This window comes from Pteropus alecto, unplaced genomic scaffold, assembly GCF_000325575.1.
Source record: "Pteropus alecto unplaced genomic scaffold, ASM32557v1 scaffold134, whole genome shotgun sequence".
Lineage (NCBI taxonomy): Eukaryota > Metazoa > Chordata > Mammalia > Chiroptera > Pteropodidae > Pteropus > Pteropus alecto.
In genome coordinates this window covers 11497895-11517457 of record NW_006436283.1, presented here as the reverse complement: position 1 = coordinate 11517457, position 19563 = coordinate 11497895, and the positions used below count along the sequence as shown (strand labels likewise).

The 19563-nt window shown below is 45.9% G+C and overlaps 1 protein-coding gene across 1 annotated transcript in view; it reads right to left on the bottom strand.

Moving 5' to 3' along the window:
• Nucleotides 1-19563, bottom strand: part of PITPNC1 (phosphatidylinositol transfer protein cytoplasmic 1) — a 208045-nt gene that overhangs the window by 31039 nt on the left and 157443 nt on the right. Inside the window, exon 6 of the mRNA XM_006912288.3 lies at nucleotides 5804-5899. Coding sequence (XP_006912350.1) covers nucleotides 5804-5899 — 96 coding nt within the window. The remainder of the gene's footprint in view (nucleotides 1-5803; nucleotides 5900-19563) is intronic.

Sequence of the window (19563 nt, the reverse complement as noted above, 5' to 3'; positions counted from 1 at the left end):
AATCTGCCTTCTCTGTAGAAAGAAGATCAAGTTCAAAGTGTAGCAGAGATTAGCCTTTGCTGCCTCAGTGCCTATCACAGAGCCTGGCACACAGTAGGCACTTAACAAATGCGAACTAAAGGAACTCATTAAAGAGTTTTGCTACTAATAGGTTTTATTAAATTTCCTTTCTTTGGATCAGTCTACAGCAGGGTTTCTCGACTTTGTCACTTCTGACACCTTGGGCTGGCTAATTCTGTCTGTGGGGGCTGTCCTGTGCATTGTGGGATGTTTAGCTGCACCCCTGGCCTTTGCCCACTAGATGCCAAACATCTTCCACCCAGTGGTGACAATCAAAAATGTCTCCAGATGCTGCCAGATGTTCCCTGGGGGGCAAAAAACTGCCCCTAATTGAGCATCACTGGTGTAGGGACGCCCCTCTGCTTTACATAAATCAACGATGACTTAAAAAAAAAAGACAAAGCACACACAAAAAAATCCTCTAGTTCTGAACTTCCTCCACCAGGGAATTACATTTCTTTTTTCCTTTTCCCTCTCTACTCAAGGCATGTCTGAAATTTTAGAAGCTGCGTATGCCTCCCTGTGTCCCTGGGGGAGAACTTCGGGTGGCAGCAGCTAGGAGGCCAATAGGGAAGCCATTTTCTCTCGTCACTTGTAATGGAAGCCAAACCTTATGAACGACTGCAGTGAGTCAAGGAGGAAGAGCACAGGACTTTACACCAGCCCACACGCAAGGCCTCCGAACGTGAGTGCTCTAAGCCTGATTCTCAGATCGTCCAGGCTGGACTAGTCCCGTAGGCTGGATGTTGAGATGTGTTCCTGCACCCTCCCCCAGCACAGGCTCACTGCCCGTGCCCCTGCGGGCATCTGCAACTTAAAGTACAGAGTTCCTCATTCCTGGGCTGGGATCTTCACTTTGAAATCTTGGCAGAGCTTCAAAGTATCAGGATAGAAATCTTGGTTGAGGCAACAACCCGTGTATTAACTACATAACGAGGACGATCTGCTCAGATTCTGGCTCCATCTCCTATCTGATGCTTTGGCGCTAATGTGGCTCAGTTCAAAGAGCCTTATGACTGATGTGGGACAGGACCTTGGTGGGACTGTGTTGAGACTGAGGAAGGTGCTCTTTGGGTCTAAGAAAACACACCGAATTTTCTTTTTGACGATTTAGTGCTGCCCTGCAGAGTCCTACCGTGGATACGAGAAAACAGAACTGGAGACTAAGAGGCTCTGGGGAGCTGAAGCCAAGGCCCTGGGTGTGGACTGGAACCAGCAGCACCGCAAAAGAGAGTAAGGAGAACAGCTGATCCCAAGTCTCCAGCGTCCTTCTGTGCCCCTGGTTAGGGGTGGCACATGGGCCATCAGGCAGAGGCCACCCAGTGGAAAATTTCCAGCTCCAGTGACCAAAGAAGAGAGGCATTCTTGACTGTGTGGCTCACAGGTTTCCAAGGAGAAATGGAAAACGAAAAGAAGGTGCTTTAATCCCCTCGTCTGGCCCGGATGACACAGTGTGTGACGGGAACTGGGTGGGGAGGAGTGACCCAGATAACCCTTGTCCGAATTCATGAGCATCAAAGATCTCAGAACAGATTCAGCCTGCTAGCACTTCAGCTTTCTCCACAGAAAACGTGTTTATATTTATGATGCTGACATAGTCGACTTATGAAGATAGATGGGAAGAAAAAAGCCCATAAAGCTGTGTGCTTTGGATAAAAAAAAAAAAAGGAACTCTAATTCACAACTGTTAGTTTAATGGCAACCAATCCATTTTCTCCGATGGCATTGCTCTGAAATTGTGGCTGCTGGGTGGGGGAAAAACAAAGCCCCTGGCTTTCTTACTCATTTGCAAAAACAACTGTTTCGTGAGCATCTGCTAAGTGCTGGTGCTGTACTAGCTGCTGAGGTATGGTGATAAAGAAGACAGCTCTTGTTATAATACGAGCTAGCATGAGTTAGCATGAGCTAGAAGCCACTGACCAGAACTCCGTGGACACAGGTTGGGGAGCAGACTGCCCAGGCAAGCACAGGAGAGGTCATGTTTGAGCTGACCTCTAGAGAGGAATGACTGGACGCTCCCCAGCTGAATGGCACAGGGATGCGGAGGATGGTGGAGTGGAGAAGGCAGAGTGCCATGCTAAGGGACTGGGCTTCCTCCCAGCCAGTGAGGGGTTTTGAGCAGAAAATGGCAAGGTCAGGTTTCATTGCAGAAGGAAATTCTAGTGGTGGGGGCGGGTTGGGGGTGGGGGTGGAATGTTAATTATTTACAGTGTGCCAAGTAGCAATTTATTTGGAAATGGTCTGCCTTCTGAATCGGTCGTTCCCCTTATCCTAAGCCCCTGGCTAATGACGCTCAACCCACACAGTATTGGAAACTGACTTCTCTCCCTTCTGGTGGGTTCACACTGCAGTCTGGATTCTGGAATTCGAACGACAGAGAGGTTGGGGTCACAAGGGAGTCCCACGGAGCACACTCTTCCTAAGATTTCATTGCAGGCTCCCAATTATGTCTTTTCCTTTGTGGTCTAACTGCAGGGCTAGTGAGGAAGAATTCTCTCGGTAACGCAGGTCGGCGGTCCACTGGGGAGCAGAACCTGACAAAGAGTGCACAGGGCTGGGCACTCCAGGGCCTCTTTCTTCCTTATCCATTAAGTATTTTAATAGGAGGGGTGGCTCTGAGTGTGAGACCTGAATCCAGAGTTCCATTTGTCTCCAATGACCTTTCCTCTAGGGCAGGGTTTCCCAGCCTGGGCACTACTGACATTTAGGGCCAGACAATGCTTCGCTCTGGGGCTGTTCTGTGCATTACAGGACGGTTAGCAGCATCCCTGGTCTCTAAGCACTAGCTGCTGGCAGCACCTCCAAGTTGTGACAACCAAAAAATGTTTCCAGACATTGTCAGCATCCCTGTGGGGCAAGATCGCACCTGCTGAGAACCCTTTTTCTGGAGGGCAGTTTTCCATCGCACAGCTGGAAACCTGTGTTCCTTGGTGCACGCTCCGTGTTTTCCTTCTAACTCCCTGGCCGCATCTCTGGGGCCTCCCTGTCCTCTCCCTGATCTCCAAGTGCTGCCATCCCTCAACACTTGGACCTGATCCCGTTTCCCATTACATTTTATGCTTTCTCCCTCTCATCCGTCCCCAGGATTTTAAATATCTTCTATTTGCCAAACACTCTCAAATTTGTCTTGAGCCCAGATCTCTCATCTAAGCTCCAGACTCACTGCTGTTTGTTCTAGATGTCTCATTGGCCTCACAGAATCCATCTATCTTTCTCCAGAAATCCGTTTCGCTTCTCACCCCACCTATCTTATTGTCCAAGCCATAAATCTTAGGTCATCTTAACTCTTTCTTTTCTCTCATCTTCGTGTCCAGTCCATGACTAATCCCTGGCAATTCTGTCTTCAAAACAGACCTCAAGACCACGTGCTCCCAGCCCTCCAGTTCAAGCCGCCACACACCTTAAACAACCAATAATGTAGATCATTCCAGTGACGTCAGCGGTTTCCTGACTTTCACTCTGCTCCCTTCCAGGCCATTCTCCATCCAGAGCGATCTCGTAAAAGCACAAATCAGATCATAAGATTTAGTTACTTAAAAGTCACTCTACTGCACCTGAATAAAGTCTCAGTATCTTAACACGGCCTTTGCGACCTCCCTTTGTGCTATTCTTCCTTTCGTTTGCACTGTCACCGCCATGCTGGCCTGCTTCTGCTTCCTCATATGTGTCGCCTGGGGCTCCCACACATGCTGTTACCTCCACCTGGGGCACTGGCCCCCACCTCTTTTCATCCGCTGGGTCTCAGCATGTCACTTCTTCTAGAACATCTTTTCTGATCCCATCCTTTTCCATTCAGTTTCCCTGTCACGGTCTCTCGCTGGGGGCTTCCGTACGGCACTTGTGACTTTTACCTCCATATGTTCTCGTGTGATTATTTCTTTCTTGTTTGGTGCCCACGCTAGACCAGAAGTGTCCTGAGGGAAGGGACCCTCAGCGTCTCTTCTGCCCATTGCTATGATCCATTTTAATGCTGTATGTGATATACTCGGTAAATATTTATTGGATGAATGACTATTTACCTCTCATTTCCTTGGTCAAACTGCATCCAGAAAAGAATACTTTATGATCCAGAGAAATAAATGACTACTAAAGCATGAAGAATGTCCGTGTAATTGTAAAGAAGCTTTCCAATGGCAGTTCTTGGGAGCACGAAGCACAGAAAAATGAGTCAGGCACCGCTGACTAGAAATGACACTTGCTGATTTCATCATTAGTATTCCATATTTGTCCTAAGATGTTCCACAGAATCAGGTGGGAACTCCCTGAGTCACAGGCAGGGCCACCCCCAAAGCAATCTAAGAGGAAGAGCTAAAACTAGTTCAAAGTTTTCTGGTGACACTGCCTTCCTGGAAGGCCCGATTTCCCAAATCGGTCGGGATGTCCAGGAAGGATGGCCCCTCACCCCCAGGCCCAAGATGCCACGGAAGTCACGGACCAGCAGCACGATGCTCCACACATCGCTGAAGCCCCATCAGAATGGGTGGACTCGATACGAAACCACAGAAGTGTTTCCTCCACAGAATGAGACAAGGGGCGGCCAGGTTTCTATCTCTATTTAGCAAGTCCACAGTTACGCAGTTTCTGAAAACTCCTGAGTGTGGCTGGCTGCAGGGTGTAGTGTAAACTGGTGGTACTAAAACACTCGGCCTTTGAGTCGAACCGAGAGTGATTCACATCAGCCTCTTCCGGTCTTAGAAGGGGCAGCAGCTGCAGAGCAACCTGCCTGCAATTTAAGCGGCTCAGCTAAGATCAGGTTCAACTCACATCCAAACGAATCCCAATATATGGAGGCAAAAAAACCTGAAGCACTTCGGGAGCTCAGTTGATGCCACAGTGGAATTTATTTTTAATGGGTTTATTTATCGTGTCTTACATCGGCTTTAATGAATCTGAGAGGAGAGTTTCAAGGTCCATGCGTTATGGCTCAAGGATGAGTCTAGGTCCTGAGCCCAAACATACTGTGATTGGCCGCATGTTGCTAAACAACAAAAATAGCTGTGCATCTGCTGTCCTTGCAAGGCTGGGACATTATTTACAAGGGGATCACCCAAGTTCCGTCAGCAGCCATTAATACAGTACTAATGGGATATAAATGATGACTCGCACCAACAGTAAAGTGAAAAGGTCAGACTGAGGCAAACAAGGGATTCTGGTAGGATGGAAGCCACAGATATTCTCTTAAATTTATTCTCAGTCAAGGTGGAAAAAGAAGCCCTATGAAGGTGCCTCTGGCTTTCAGAAAAAGGTTGGTGCCAGGATGAGCCACCCAAGTTTTCAATATTCACTGAGTGGACTGACTGAGCATTTTCTTTGTGTTGGACCCCAAAGAAAAACAAACAAACAAACAAACAAAAAAACACCACAGCCCCTGCCCTCGGGAAGCATGCAGACAGACAGGCTGTGCAGAAGGCTGGGAGAGCAGGAAGCCAGAGGTGGCTGCTGTTTTGTGGGAGACCAGTATGTTGGATAATTCAGCCTTGTGTCTCTTCTGCTGCCCAGAATGATGGCAGAGTTGGGGAGATACGAAGACTCAGTTTAAACTGAGTGGTGGCTGGGGCCAATGGTGGGCCCTAAGGAACAGGGACTTAATTTTGAGACAGGCAATTAAGAATCCAGCACGATGTGAAACCAAACTGAATCAACACAAAGACAGATGGAAGTCTCCCAGGTTAGGATGGACGTAAAAATATTTGTTGAATGAATGAATAAACCTCTTTCACACGTCATCCCATCTATTGCTTACCTCAGATTCTTTGTAGTAACGTTCTGGAATTTCATCGCAGGCAATATCAATAAAGCAAACTTCTCTCTCTAGGTCTTTGGCTTCATTGTCAAAAATCTGAAAGAGCAGGGCAACATATCAAAGGTTAGTGGCACTAGGTGATATCCTCAAGGAGTCCACAGGTTGGCACAACTGTGCCCGCGGCAGAATAACACCACACAGAGCATCTTCACATGGCCCGGCGTCCCTGGCTAGTGCTTTCCGCCTGCTCACAACATTTTGTCACATCAGAGGCAAGTGTAGCATCGATCACTGCTTGGTGAGTGGTAGAAGGAAAAGGCTGTTTTCAGAGATTCGAGAATGAAGAAATAAATCTCTTCCAAAAGTCTCTTCTAAAAATGATGTCTGCTGACTTTTGGCAGTTAATCCGAACAGAGGAGGTGAAGAGACTAAAAAAGGTCTGACTAGATATGAGGCATAAAGCAGAAATACAGCCCGAGATTTAGAGAAGAAAAAAATGTGTTTTTCCCCCCACTAAAATTTTCGTATATATTTAATTTCACAAATAATACTTGCTCACCATAGTAAAAACAGATAAACAGAAGAACATAAAGATTGTCCACAATCCCAATTCCCAGGAATAAACACAGTATTATTCTCGATCATTTAAGAGCATGATTTCATTGGTACACTCAGGGGTAAGAACTTGAAACGATACTGAGATGGCTTCCTGCCAGTCTACTTAGGCCCAGAACATCCATCACTTGCAAAGAAATGTGTAAGACAGACACATATACAGATATAAATTTTGGTGGAAAGACTGCGTTCCTCTAGTTTTTCCAGTTGCTATTTTTCTGGTTTAAAGGAATGATCTTCCCAGCCCTTTTGAAGGATGGTAAACAGATTAAGTTTGCAAAACCACTTCATCCTTGGAGGAAGTTTTAACTATATACCCATGTCACTGTTTAGCTAATTCCAGCAGGGGAATCATCTGTTAACACTAATTAAATCTGACTCTTCAGAAGGGAATGAAATACTTTGGAAGAACACGGTGGTTGGTGCCTAGGATCATTGTCTTGACACAAATCTGGTGCCTATTAATAATGCGCTCTCTCACAGAACAGTGACAGCAAGGCTCTTTACTTGCTACATGCTCCTTGGTTTGATTCTCAGGCGGAAACTATCAGCCCTTCCCAAACGCTTTCTGAATAATATTGGTGCTGGTAATTATCCTCCAAGTCTGCTGTTTGTCGCTTAATTTTTTCTGAAATGGTTGGGGACTGGACTCTTCAGATTTGTCCAAGGAAATTAAATCCCAGTCTGATCCGAGGTGGCCACTGCATTTTCCTTCAAGATGGAGAAAGATTGGTTCTTGGATCAGCTCTGATTCTTCCCACTGCCACTTGAATTCAAGTACTATGGAACACGCATGAAAGTGTTTGGGAGGGACAGGTGGATTGCTTTGAAATGAAATACTCGGTCTCAGGTTGTGTGTGTGTGTGTTTTTCTCTCTCTTTTATGTATGAATCTTTTTGAAGAGGGCGCCAAGAGAAGAAAGACGCATGCCTCATTAAGAAAACAAAACAGAATGGAACACCCCAGAGGGAAATGAGAGATTTGACATTTACTCTTGGAAAAATTTATGAGTAAAGATGAGGAAATAAACAAGGGTTAAGGGAGTTAAGGACAGATGATGTCGCTTTTCCTACTTTAATTGAGACATTTTTGATCATCAGTAGTCATATTATTGCCTCTCAGCTTCGAAGCCACCCTGTTGTCTCTGCTCTGAGATAGTGGACGGGACCTCGTAAGCACCTCTCCTTCATAGCGAGCACAGTAAGCCATGTACTACGGGGACCCTGCAAGAAGAAGGGGGTTCTCTTTGGGTCTGGATTTTACTTCTGTCGCAGACTATGTCAATGGAGATGCTCAGTGGTGCTGTCCCAGCTGCCACTGATGCAGGCTTTGATGCACGTGAGCCAGGCCTTGCCTTGACAGTGGGGCTCTGATTCTACACACCTGCCACCAGTCTCATCTCACCTGTGCCCGGAGGGCTGTTTTCTGCTGCCCAGCACTGCGCACCAGCTCTGGTCCAGGCAACCCAGCGAACTTCTCCGCCATCCCAAGGGCTACAGCCATGATTTCTCCAAGTCTGAGCCCCGGCTGTGAGAGGGGCCCCTTCCAAGTTTGTTTATCCTTGGGTAACTCCCTCAGCCTTAGATACTCTTTATGAAGAGAGTATTATTATTCCTCATTTTCAGATGATAAAACCAAGGCTCAAGGAAGAAAGAGCTTTGCCTGAGGTCACAAAGCTAGCCAGTAGAAAAGCTCAGATCCAAGTCAGTCTACAGGCTTCACCACTGGGCTCCTCCCGTGATCAAAGGCCACCTCTTGGCACTCAACCGAGAAAATAAACATCAAAAATGCTTCCTGCTTCTTTCTAGAAAGATGAAATTGGAATCTGGTTCTCTTCCTGCTACTTACAAAATCTATGTCCTGAGTAGCTGTTACTGGGAACTCCCAAAAGACGTGGAGCTTTTGAACAGCTGAGGCTGCAGTAGAAGTTACACAGTTACTACCCTTCAGTTCAGATTCTGGTCTCCATTAATGTGACACTTAATTCTTGCATCGAAGTTCATGAAATACCAAGCACCTTTGCAGTAAACATTACAGGGCGGGGTTCCCATCAGCTGAACAAAGCCCCAAGTAATCACTTTGAGGACCTCAACATCCTCTTCACGCTTGAGATTACAAAGAGTAGTGACTTCCGATAAATAATTAATCTCCCAGTGATTAGAGATTTTAGGAGATGCTCTTAGGTGCTCAATAAGTGCCTGCTGAATTAACGGAAGGCATTAGCATCTACTTTCCAAAGAGGAATCTATGGCAGGAATATTGCTTACTAATTGACCTTAGTTTCCTTTCATGAGCCTGAGGTCTATTTCCTTGGTTGTAAGCACCCTAACTTTCCATAGCTCCTAATATAGAACTCGATGTAGAATGAGACGTCAGGGTACTGGCTGACAGGTCCTACACCGAGAATCAGATCCGAGTTTGAATTCAGTTATCTCCTCTGTGTAACTCTGGACAGGTCCTGCATCTTCTTTGGGTCGCATTTGCAAAATAAAAGGCTTAGTCCAGATGGATGGATATCAGGGAGTTGGGAAATGTCTTGGAATTTTACCCCAAATTTGGGGAGGTACATTTTTCTGGAGAGAGTGACCACTCTCACCTTATCATCAAAGAGATCTGTGGCCCGTGAGACCGAGATGACCACTGACATTTCTTCTGGTTAAAACGTCTGCGATGTTGACTGACAGCTGGGTCGTGTCAGTCTCCCAAGTCTCGCTCTTTGGCTCAGTCCTTCTCTGCCCCTTCACCCCGCAGCCTGCAGACTTGGGTGGTGCACACAGAGGCTGCAACAGGGCAACAGGAAGTGGTGGAGGTCACGATGTAGTGGAATCAGAGGCCACGGCTGGGGGTGAAACAGGCTAATCTTCATGCTCGGTTTAGGGCATGATCCAGCATTAAGCCGACACTCTTACAAACAGTCAGAGGCTTAGCCAGGCCCCAAAGGAAAACAGCAAGGGTAAGTATTCATTTGGGTTTCCTCGGTGGTAGCAACAGCAGCTGCCAGGACTCTGGTCCAAACACCAACTCCTTGAGGCAGAGTAAGAGATCTTCTGAGATAGCTTTAGGACAAGATGTGTCTTGTTGATACATTAAGTCAAAGCTCTGCCAGGATCACACCTGACACAGATGCTATGCACCTCTGCCCTTGGGAGCATCGGAGGCAGAATCTGTCTTCTTCTGAGACGGGAGTTGGGTTTGGGAGTTAACCTTGATACTTTCCCTATATCCCCTATAATAACGTTCCCATCTTTGCTTATTTATCAGCGACATGCCCACCCACGATCATCTGCAGTGGATTTTAGTTCCAATCTGGTTGACTCTCCTAACCTCCACCTCCAGTCCCCACCAGGCGATAAAATTCAATAAACAAACTCCTTTTACTATGAACTGAGTAAGCAATATTACAACGAGAAGGCAAACTTCCCGAGTAAATGCTATCTTATAGATTCCAAAATAAAATGGGAGTAATTTCCCCTTTTTTTGTAAAGCATTATGAACATTAAGTATCAAGCATCTTTAAAATCTTTATATTTTGACCAAGTAAGCTTAAGTTTTGAGAATTTATCTTAAGAATCTTAAATAAAGGGAAAGCTTTATGGACGATGATTTTCATTGCAACATTGTTGTAATGGTGAGAGAGAGAGAGCAAGAGAGAGAGAGCGAGTGAGAGAGAGAGCGAGAGAGAGAGCGAGCGAGCGAGCATGAACAGCTTAAATATCTCAATACAGAAGAATGGCCAAGGAAATTATGATAAAGCCACCTGATGAACTATTATGTAGCCATTATAACTCCATTCTTAAAAAAGGTTTTTCCAGAGGGTACACATGAGGGTGGGTGGGATGGAGAAAAGGAGATGCCCCATATTGAATACAGGCAAATGCTGAGTCATGAGGTCATAACTGAGAAGAGAAGGGCACGTTGATAATTATGGACTGTGTTTTAACGATGCACTAGACTTCTTCCTTGAACAGAGATGTCTTTCTAGACCTTGTGACCCCTCCTGTTACAGCCCACTGAGGGACGGCACTGTGCACAGCAGCTTTCGGAAATCCACAATCCTGGGAATCATGGATTCTGTGGCTCCTTTCTCTATAATGGTAACTCCTGTGGTTTAAGATCCAAGTTTGGATGGGAGCTCTCTCTATTTTCTGTACAATTTCTCTGTAAACCTAAAACCGCTCTAAAGAATAAAGTCTATTATTTAAAAAAAATTGAGGAAAAAAAAATTCAAGCTTTGTAGCTGTGTGGATTTTATCTTCCTGCTGTCTGCCCAAGTTACCAAGGATGCAAGGTAGAGGTAGTTGATTAGTAGGGATTTTGAGAAAAATCTACCAGTCATCTTGTTTTATGCTTCAGGGACGATTAAAGGGACAAAGGATCTCAGCTAAAGCCACTGTTTTCTCACTTTATTTTGCTGCACTTCAGAGGGCTCCGGGGAAGCAACTGACTAAGACATACCAACAAAGAACAGGTTTAGCAAGAAGGCGCACTGGAAGCAGAATTGTTAACAATGTTTTCATTTTAATGCTCTGGATTTTTAAAGTGGCCATGGGTTTGGTGGAGGCTGGGGATGCTGTCTTCTGGTTAATATATTAGGCACATGGGGCTAGGGTTGGTTTATGTTTTATTGATTATTTCTAGCAATAGCACACCTAGTGGGTAGGGACTGAAAAACACTTACGGCGGGTAAAAAAAAAAAGAAAAAAAAAAACCCAAGTCATTGACAAGGAAAACCGTCATTTTATGATCCCATCTCTACTGGTATCCTCACCAAGAACATTTTCATGCCCTGATAATACAACTGTGACAGTTTCATAAATATGTACACTCTCTGATCCATTCCAAGAGTGTGCAACTTGTCTTTACATTGCCATTAAGACAGAGATTTTTTTTAAAAAAGGCCTCCTTTGGTTCCTTTCAAAATGTTTCTGCTTCTGTTTTACCCCGTCAGAATCGCGAGTTGGGCAACTGTTGTTTGCTCTGAAGGTGGAATGACTTGAGACAGTACGCTGGAGAGAAGAGACTAGGCACACAGCAATCAACGAATCAGCAGGTATTTATCAAGCACCTACTATGCATTCAACGCTGTACCTCTAAAAATGTGTGATACGGTCCACTCTTAAAGAGGTTTACGGTTTTGTAGAGAAGACCAGATTCAATGCAAGATTTAACCGACGACATCACATAACATACAATCTATATGTTTCTGAAGTATTAAGTACTAAAAGGCGTGCTTCAGGCAAGAGTACTCCAGTCTGAATTCAGCAAGGGGGAAACTCGACAAAGGGAAAATGGTTTTGTCAAAGGCCCCGCGAGTCGCAAAGGAAAGAGAAGGCAAAGGTTTCCTCACAGAGCATAAGACAAAGCTCCGTCCCCAGTGAGGTGGTGATGACACCTGCTCAGGGTTGCTGGCAGGTGGAGAGGGGCAGAGGAGCTCCAACAGAGCCCCTGTGGATCTCGGTGGAACTTTATTGTGCTGTTCTGTTTTCTTACGCTGCCCTCTCTCCTTTGATTGACAGTTCACTCACCTTTCTGTATTTGGTTTGCGTTTAAAAGGGCTCAAAATGGACAATGGGAGGAAGAGAGGGAGCCCTCTCTTCAGAAAGCCGTCTTTGGGCTTCGGGTAAACTTCCAGGTGTTCTCGCTAAGGGATCCCGGAAGGCGGCAGAGTGTGTGAGGAAGGGGTAAAGCTCTCGGAGGTGGGAGCTGATGATGTGAGGACACCTCAGTGAGGAGAAAGGGTGTAGGGAGTGGGAGGCGAACTGTTCATAAGCCGGGTAGAATACCCGGGTAGACCCAACAGGCCTACATGTCTCAGAGGGCAGGCACTGGGGAGGTGCTGCTGGTTAGGAGAGGATGGAGATGGGGACAGGTAAAGCTCCCTGAGGAAGCCTGGAGCTCTGGGTGGTGGGGACAGTTTAGATCAGAGATGACGACGAGGGAAGTGAGGTGGCTTCCCTCAGCATCGTTTGTGGGTATTGTGCGTGTTACCGACAGGCTGCTACAGACAGTGACCGAGGGAAGCTGGCACACGCTTGGGGACGGCCAGGACTTCCAAGAGGGATGTAGAGCTCCCAGCTGAGCGAGAACCACTCCCACCTTGGCCGTGGAGCACGGATGCCAACGCATCCTTGGGAGGCCAGGAAGCGTGAGTAGAAAAGAATGCCGCATCTCGAGCCACCTCGAGGGAGCTGATTAAAACCCTGGGGCATTCATGGTGTCAGGAACGGTCTTAGAATTGAGCCCAATCTCTCTCCCCTACTACAAAACCTCATGTAGTCCCCCCTGAAAGAAGTCCTGCTCTTCAACAAGTGTCATGGATTATTTTTTTCTTTAAAATGGGCCAATGGCGGAGATTTGTCCTTTTCCTTCCCCCCCTCGGCTCAAAGGTTGTAGAAAATTCGAAAACAACAGACAGAAGCCTCACGACAGCAGTACAGAAGAGACGGAAGGCCAGGGCTAACCTAGGGCATCGCTCATCGGTGAAGTTCCAAATCAAAAGCTGTTGATAAATGCACCTGGGGAATGACAGCAACAGAAAGGAGGAGGGCAGCGTGCCTGGGAAAGTGGCAGGACAGAGACCTCAGGGTAAGGAGCACAGCGAAGTGAGTATGAAGTCACAGGATGGTCTCTCTAAGGGAAGAGAGATTTCTTTCTCTTCCAAAGCTGACATCTGGAAAGAGCTCCAGCAAACCAGTGGTGGGTTGAGAACCATTTCGAGCTGTGACCTGAAGTCAAGGCAGGGAACAATGGAGAACCCTGGCTCGTCTGGGTGAGATGAAAGGTGAGGAAGAAGGTTCGAGAGGCAGTAATCAAAGGGACATGGTGACTGATGAGAAAACAGTTCTGATTGGAGAAACCGTATGCTAATAAGGTGCTCCAGGTCGTGGCAACTAATTAAGAAAAGTACATTAAAGCAATGCAGAAGGATCACAAACGCTATGACTCAATTCATTTACTAAAAAGGCTTTTATGGCCCCAAAATACTTCTTAATTATGGTTCCCAGGGCAGCTGTGACAAGGCTCTTTTCATAAGCTTGGTCTAATTTCAGCACAGAGCCGCTTCAATCTGAATTCTCTCTCTAGGCCACAGCCCCTTTGGACACGTAGACAGTATCAGGAGATCAGGCCCACCCTCCACACGGGCACGTGGGGATGGATACCAGCACCTGAGACACTGTAAGTCTCCTGCAGGACGATCAATAATGCTTCCTGATAGAAGTCTCAGAAGCTGAGCTTAAAATAGTTTCAATTTCTCCCGGCTTCTTATTTCAATTCACAGGTGGTCTCTGGGACTAGAACTGCGGCTCTTCTCAAGGTGACGGGTCGATATTTAAGCTGGCAGCGTTCACAGGCTTGCTGTGGGACAGCCTTCAGTGGCTTCGGTGTTTGGGGTTTGCCATGTCACGGTGACCGATCTCCTGTCCTTCCTCAAACCTTTTTTTTGAGACTAAACAATGAATCCTTTGCACGAAGAGGCAGAGTTCCTGACACAGAAAAATCACTGGTACTTGCTTTTTCCCTGAGAAGCCACTAACTCAATCTGGAGGGAAGAGAATAAAATCCTGAGTACAGAGATGGCCGGCTTGCTGAGGCCTGCACGGTGGGGAGGCCGAAAGACAGGAGAGTGACAGGAAGGCTGCCAGCAGCTACGCTCTCTAGAGGCCCGTTCCCCAAACAAGCATCCTGAGGTACTCAGGGGCCTTGCGGCTCCTTCCAGCTCATTCTTGGCATTCCTCTCTAGGCAAAACAATGGGACAGGGACCAGCCCCAAACCACTTAAGACTCACAAAAGAATGCATCGACTATCAGAAAAAAAACAAAAACAAAATGAAGGAACAGATTGTTACATTTCCTTGGTAGGTTGTATATGGTTTGGTTCTCCCTTCTGCATGGATTGGTTCTAATGCCTCCCAAGGTAATCCGGGAACTTGCAGGGCCTCCTGGCTGCCTTCCACAGACCTGCCCCAGGCAGTTGAGTGGAAAGTTCCTTCTGGAGGTATGCAGGCATGGGTTAAGACAGACGTGGGCCAGCAGATGAGAGGGGGCTGGCTTCCTGAGCTCGTCCCAAGGCGGTGGCATAACCAGGCCAGAGGCCCCTGAAAGGGAACATCCTTTCCGTTTTCCCCCATTGCGGAGGACCTGCTGCGTCATTCCTACCTGGCCGGACCAGCTCTCAAATACACGACTGTGGATCGACTTGGCCTGTACGTCATGTTATTTTAACGTATAGAAAATATAGCATGGTAGTGATGAGCCTAGATTCGAGGCGGCAGACCTGAGTTTGAGACTGTGTTCTGCCTCTCAGCTGGGTGACCTGGGCATGCCACCGGGACAGCTGGACCTCACTTTTCTCATCTGTAAAGAGTAGTATCACTTCCTCCCTCTAATGGGTAGTAGTGACGTCTCAATGACATAAAGCAGATAAAGCTCATTTTATTTTGACCTGGCCATGGTAAGGGCCCCATTTGATATCAGATGCTAGTCTCATTAAGGAGGGGAAATCACCATAAGGCCAGCACTAGTTTTTTAAGGTCTGATTCTCATTTTATAATATGGCTGTAACATAAACGAACCTGTCTTTCCACTATTCAAGGTTTAAGACCTTTCTTTCCTCACCTGCCTGTCTTTTCTCGTTTTTCATGTAGTTTAGAATATGACAGTGAATACCTGTAACAAATGTTAATCTTTGAATGTTAATGATCTAACAAACCACCTGTATATCCCAGAGACTTTTCCTGAATTCCAAGCCTTTTGATAGCAACTGCCTATTGGATGCCAATCTCTGGTTTTACTCAAAATTAACATATTAAAAACTACATTCATCATCTCCACTCCCACCTCTTTGGTTGTGAGGTTTGAGCTGGCTCCTCCTCTTGTGGACCTTTAATCATCCAAGGTAGAAACTTGGGTGTCATCCTAGACTCTTACAGATCATCTATTCTCTGTCTTACTCGGACAAATGCAGGACCCCTAACTTCCCTTTCTCTTGAGACTCTGGTTTCCATACTGCATCCATCCATCCATCCATCCATCCATCCATCCATCCATCCATCCCCACGCCCACTCATGAAGTTTTCTTCCCAGTATGCTGCAACAGTTTCTTCATCCTCATAACATGTCAGTTTATGGAAAGAGCACAGCCCAAGAGTCAAAATATTTGGTTCTAGTCCTGGCTCCATGACTTAGGAGTTACGAAGCCCTAGCAATTCGTCTAAGCCTCCGTTTCATCATCTCTGTCCTGGCCAATCAGGGCCAGGTGAGATAATGGGTGTGAAGGTGCCATGAAAACTCCAAAATGCTCCACCAACATATGGAATTTGCACACTTGCCTCCACCTGTCAACCTGCACCGTCTAGGATGCCCTCCTTTCTCTCTTCCTTGATCCAAGCATGCCCCACTCACCCCTCAGAGCATCAAGCTTCCTAACAACTCGCTCTCACCTTCCCTGCTCTGGCCCTTGTTCCTCCTCTGCTCTGAGGGCTCTTCCCCACACTATCTGCCTGGGTCACAACAACTCATATTTGAAGGTCACGGCCTCTGCCAAGCCTTTCTTTTAGTAAAGCAACTATATATAGTGAATATGAACTCATTTTGGGGAGTAACGTTTGGTTACAGTTAAATTCCTGGGCTCTCAGAGATCCCAATGCATGTCTCCTTGATGGCTTCTCCAGGGGAACACTGCCTCTAGGGAATGGTTGGTCTCAGCTGTTGCTACTTTTGTTAAATTAGAGGGTCATAAATCATTAGCACTCAAGGAAAGGCTGAACAATTATCTTTCAGCTCCAGGCTTTTGAAATCTCCCCTCCTAAAGCCCAAGCTAGCAAGTGGCAACAGATCCACTGTGACTTTTTGTTTTAAAATATATTTGTGTATCAAACTGGAGAATCTAGAGCGGATGCCCTGGTTGCACTGGTTTGGAGGGCTTCCTGAACCTGGAAGATGAAATAAACTTGACAGGTGACAGCAAATGTCTTTCATTTCACGCGATTCTACAAATCTAGACTAGTAGCCTTCCAAGGACTCTAGTAAAAGGCGGTCATCGCCAAGGTCCCACTAAGTGCCCCAGCACTATAAGCAATGTGGCCTCAGGGGTGTGTGTGGGGGGATACACTATACAATTGATGTATCTCATTCATCACCGCATCCCGCAGTCTTGTAACATTTTGTATATAACCGAAGCTTGACACTTAATTTTTTAAAAATTTTAATTTCTTTTTCTTTTTTCTTTTTTTTTTGGCTGTCATTGAACTATTGGGCTAAATATCATTAACTTTTGAGTTTTAACGTGAGCATTTGTTTGCTAGTGGTTGATTCACTCTGTTGGCTGCCAGCTAACATCCAGTTAGCCAACGAGTAGTAGCAGATGTCAAAGTTTGGAAAAAATTTGTGTGAGAAAAAAGAAAACTTGAGAAAGTCCATTCACTAAATTTCTTTCTTTCTACAAATTAGGAAAAATTGTTGCAAAGTTTGATTTTAGGGGCTGAATCCCTTGGATCAAAACATAGTTTTGAGAATCATGCCTTAATACCAACGACAACAAGAGCCTGAGTGGCAACTTAAGATCCTTGCACAGAATATGCCCTTCCAGCATGTTCTGAGTAGCACTTCCTGCATTTTAATGGGCACACAAAACACCTGGGGAAACTTACTAAAATGCAAGTTGTGGTTCAGTGGGTCCAAAGTAGGTCCTGAGATTCTAATAAGGTCCCAGGCGATGGTGATGCTAAAGATCCTACAGACATCTGATATTTTGGGGAATATACACATAAGGCAGAGAACAGGGAATCAAGAAACTGCAGAGGAAAAGCAGTGGCCAGGTGGAATTTCATCCTGGCAAAGGAAGCTGCTGTGAAATTGTGAGATTTCGGGTCTAGACGGATCCACTCAGGCAGCTCTGCGAGAGATGGGTTCAATGAGAGAGAGTTCTAGAAAAGACATAAGGACCTTAACCAGAGCAACGGTTGTTGAAATGGAGAAGATAGGGTGGATGTGATATTTAGGAGGTAAAACTACCCAAAAGGAATTCCCAAAGCTCGGCAACCTGGGTACAAGAGACATGTGGGAGCAGGGAATCCGGCCTCTTTTCCCTAACCCGATGGACCCAGTTCTGCTCTGAATTACCCTGTGAAGGTTTCGTGAGCAGTTTGCAGAAATTAGAGGCCAGGTTAGGAGGAGCCCACTAGAAGAACATGTCACGTGAGCCTCGGCTGGGTCCCCAATACCAGCTCTGTGATGAACACAGCGTGGAAAACTGAAGGAGGTCAAAGTTTTCCCAAGAGCCATAAAATAAAACAGAGGGAAGCCACACATGTTGGGTAGAGGACATTTTGAAAGTCCACAAAGACCCCATATCGCTAATATAGAATTTCTGCCAGAGAGGCACAGTCCGAATCTAATCATGAGAACACCAAGAGGAAAACCCAAGAATGAAGGACATCCCAAAACATGGCCTGTGCTTTCTAAAATGTCAGTGTCATGAGGCAAAGCTGAGCCATTGCTCCAGATTAAAGGAACCCAAAGAAATTGACAACTAAATGCAATGCGTACATCTGTACTGGGACATGAACCATGAAGGGTTTTTTTTTTATTGTCGTTCACTATAAAAGTCACTATTGGGACAATCGGCAAAATGTAAACATGACTATATCAGATAACAGCATTGTATCAACGTTAAATTTCTAGAACTTAGTCATTGCACTATGGTTGCGTAAGGGAAAGTCCTTGTTCTTAGGACAAGTGCATTGTGTTTAAGGGTGAAGAGGGTCATGACATCTGCCACTTACTCTCAAAAGGTTCTGGGAAAAAATAATAGGTTAATATTTATGGAGAGAGAGAAAGAGAGAGAGAGAGCGAGAGAGAGGGAGAGAGAGAGAGAGAAAGCAGAGGTAGAAAAAGGTTAATAGGTCGTGAATCTAGAATCGCTGTATAATTTTTGCAACCTCTTTATAGTTTTGAAATTTTTTAAAATAAAAAATTTAAAAGAAGGTCACAAGAAATCGTTTGCTGCTTTGGAGAAAGCAGCTAAAATGCCAGAAGCAACTCCTGAGCAGGAAAACTGGGTGCATCATCTGGTGTTGAGAGTTACTTGCAACAGAGAACCTTGTGTCCCCCAAGGTGGTTGGGCTCTCGGCAGTCAGTGCCCCCATGCCCTGAAATAGGGGGTGAGCTCTCCCAGAGTTCTCCTGGAAAATGCTACGTGGTTCTGCTGCATCAGGAAACACCCTTAAACATCTCCCCAAATCTAAAGAGAGCAGCTGGTAAGAGATCTTCCTGGTCCCCGAAGCGATGCACCATCATTCTAGGGGTTGGGCACCACCACCTTCCAGCCACTGCACATTTCTTCCTCCGAGCTCTGTAGGGCAAGGAGGTGACACCCCAAATGTTTCCCCCAACTCTAAGTGGAAAAATGGGCCTTGCTCATCATTATTTTCCCTCTGGGGAGATAATGTGCCCATTCCACACATGCGCCAACCAAGGACAGCAGAGTAGGGATGGTTGGAAGGGTTTTTGCAGAGACCATTTAACATCAAACAAGTGCCAGGTTTTCAGACAGATAATGATTTGTTTCTACGCCTACCTGGATATTCCAGAACAATCTGAAGGAGGATTGCTAAACAAGAATTCTTTTGCATCTTTCCTCCTTTTTTCTGTCTTTCTCCCTTTTTATGATTTTTTAATGAAAAGAAAAAAACTCTCCTGGCCCAGAGCCTAAAATCTCTTACTTGTGATGCTAATCTCCCCTCCCTGGCTCCCAGCCATTGCCGCTGGCTCTGTGCCTGTTTAATATCGTGGCTGCTGATAGCAGGTTGTGTCAGCGTTTCCATTATGAAGCTCAGTTTTAAAAATGTTCCTGAGATGGACCTATGGTCTTCCAGGCAAAGGGTCATTCATGCCTGGTCATCCAGGAGTGGCCAGGCGTCTCCAGCCGGCACTGACAAGCCTTTTCTCTCAAGGTTACTTGGCCTATAAGGGGGGTCCTTTGGAGCTTTTTGGAAAAGCCAGTTTTTTGTATCATATGTCATTCTCTAAATATCTCTTTGAAGGTTTTTGGGGTAAAAAAGGGTCACTTGTTTTAACAATTAGAGAGAGAGAGAGAGAGAGAGAGAGAGAGAGACAGAGAGACAGAGAGACAGAGACAGAGAGAG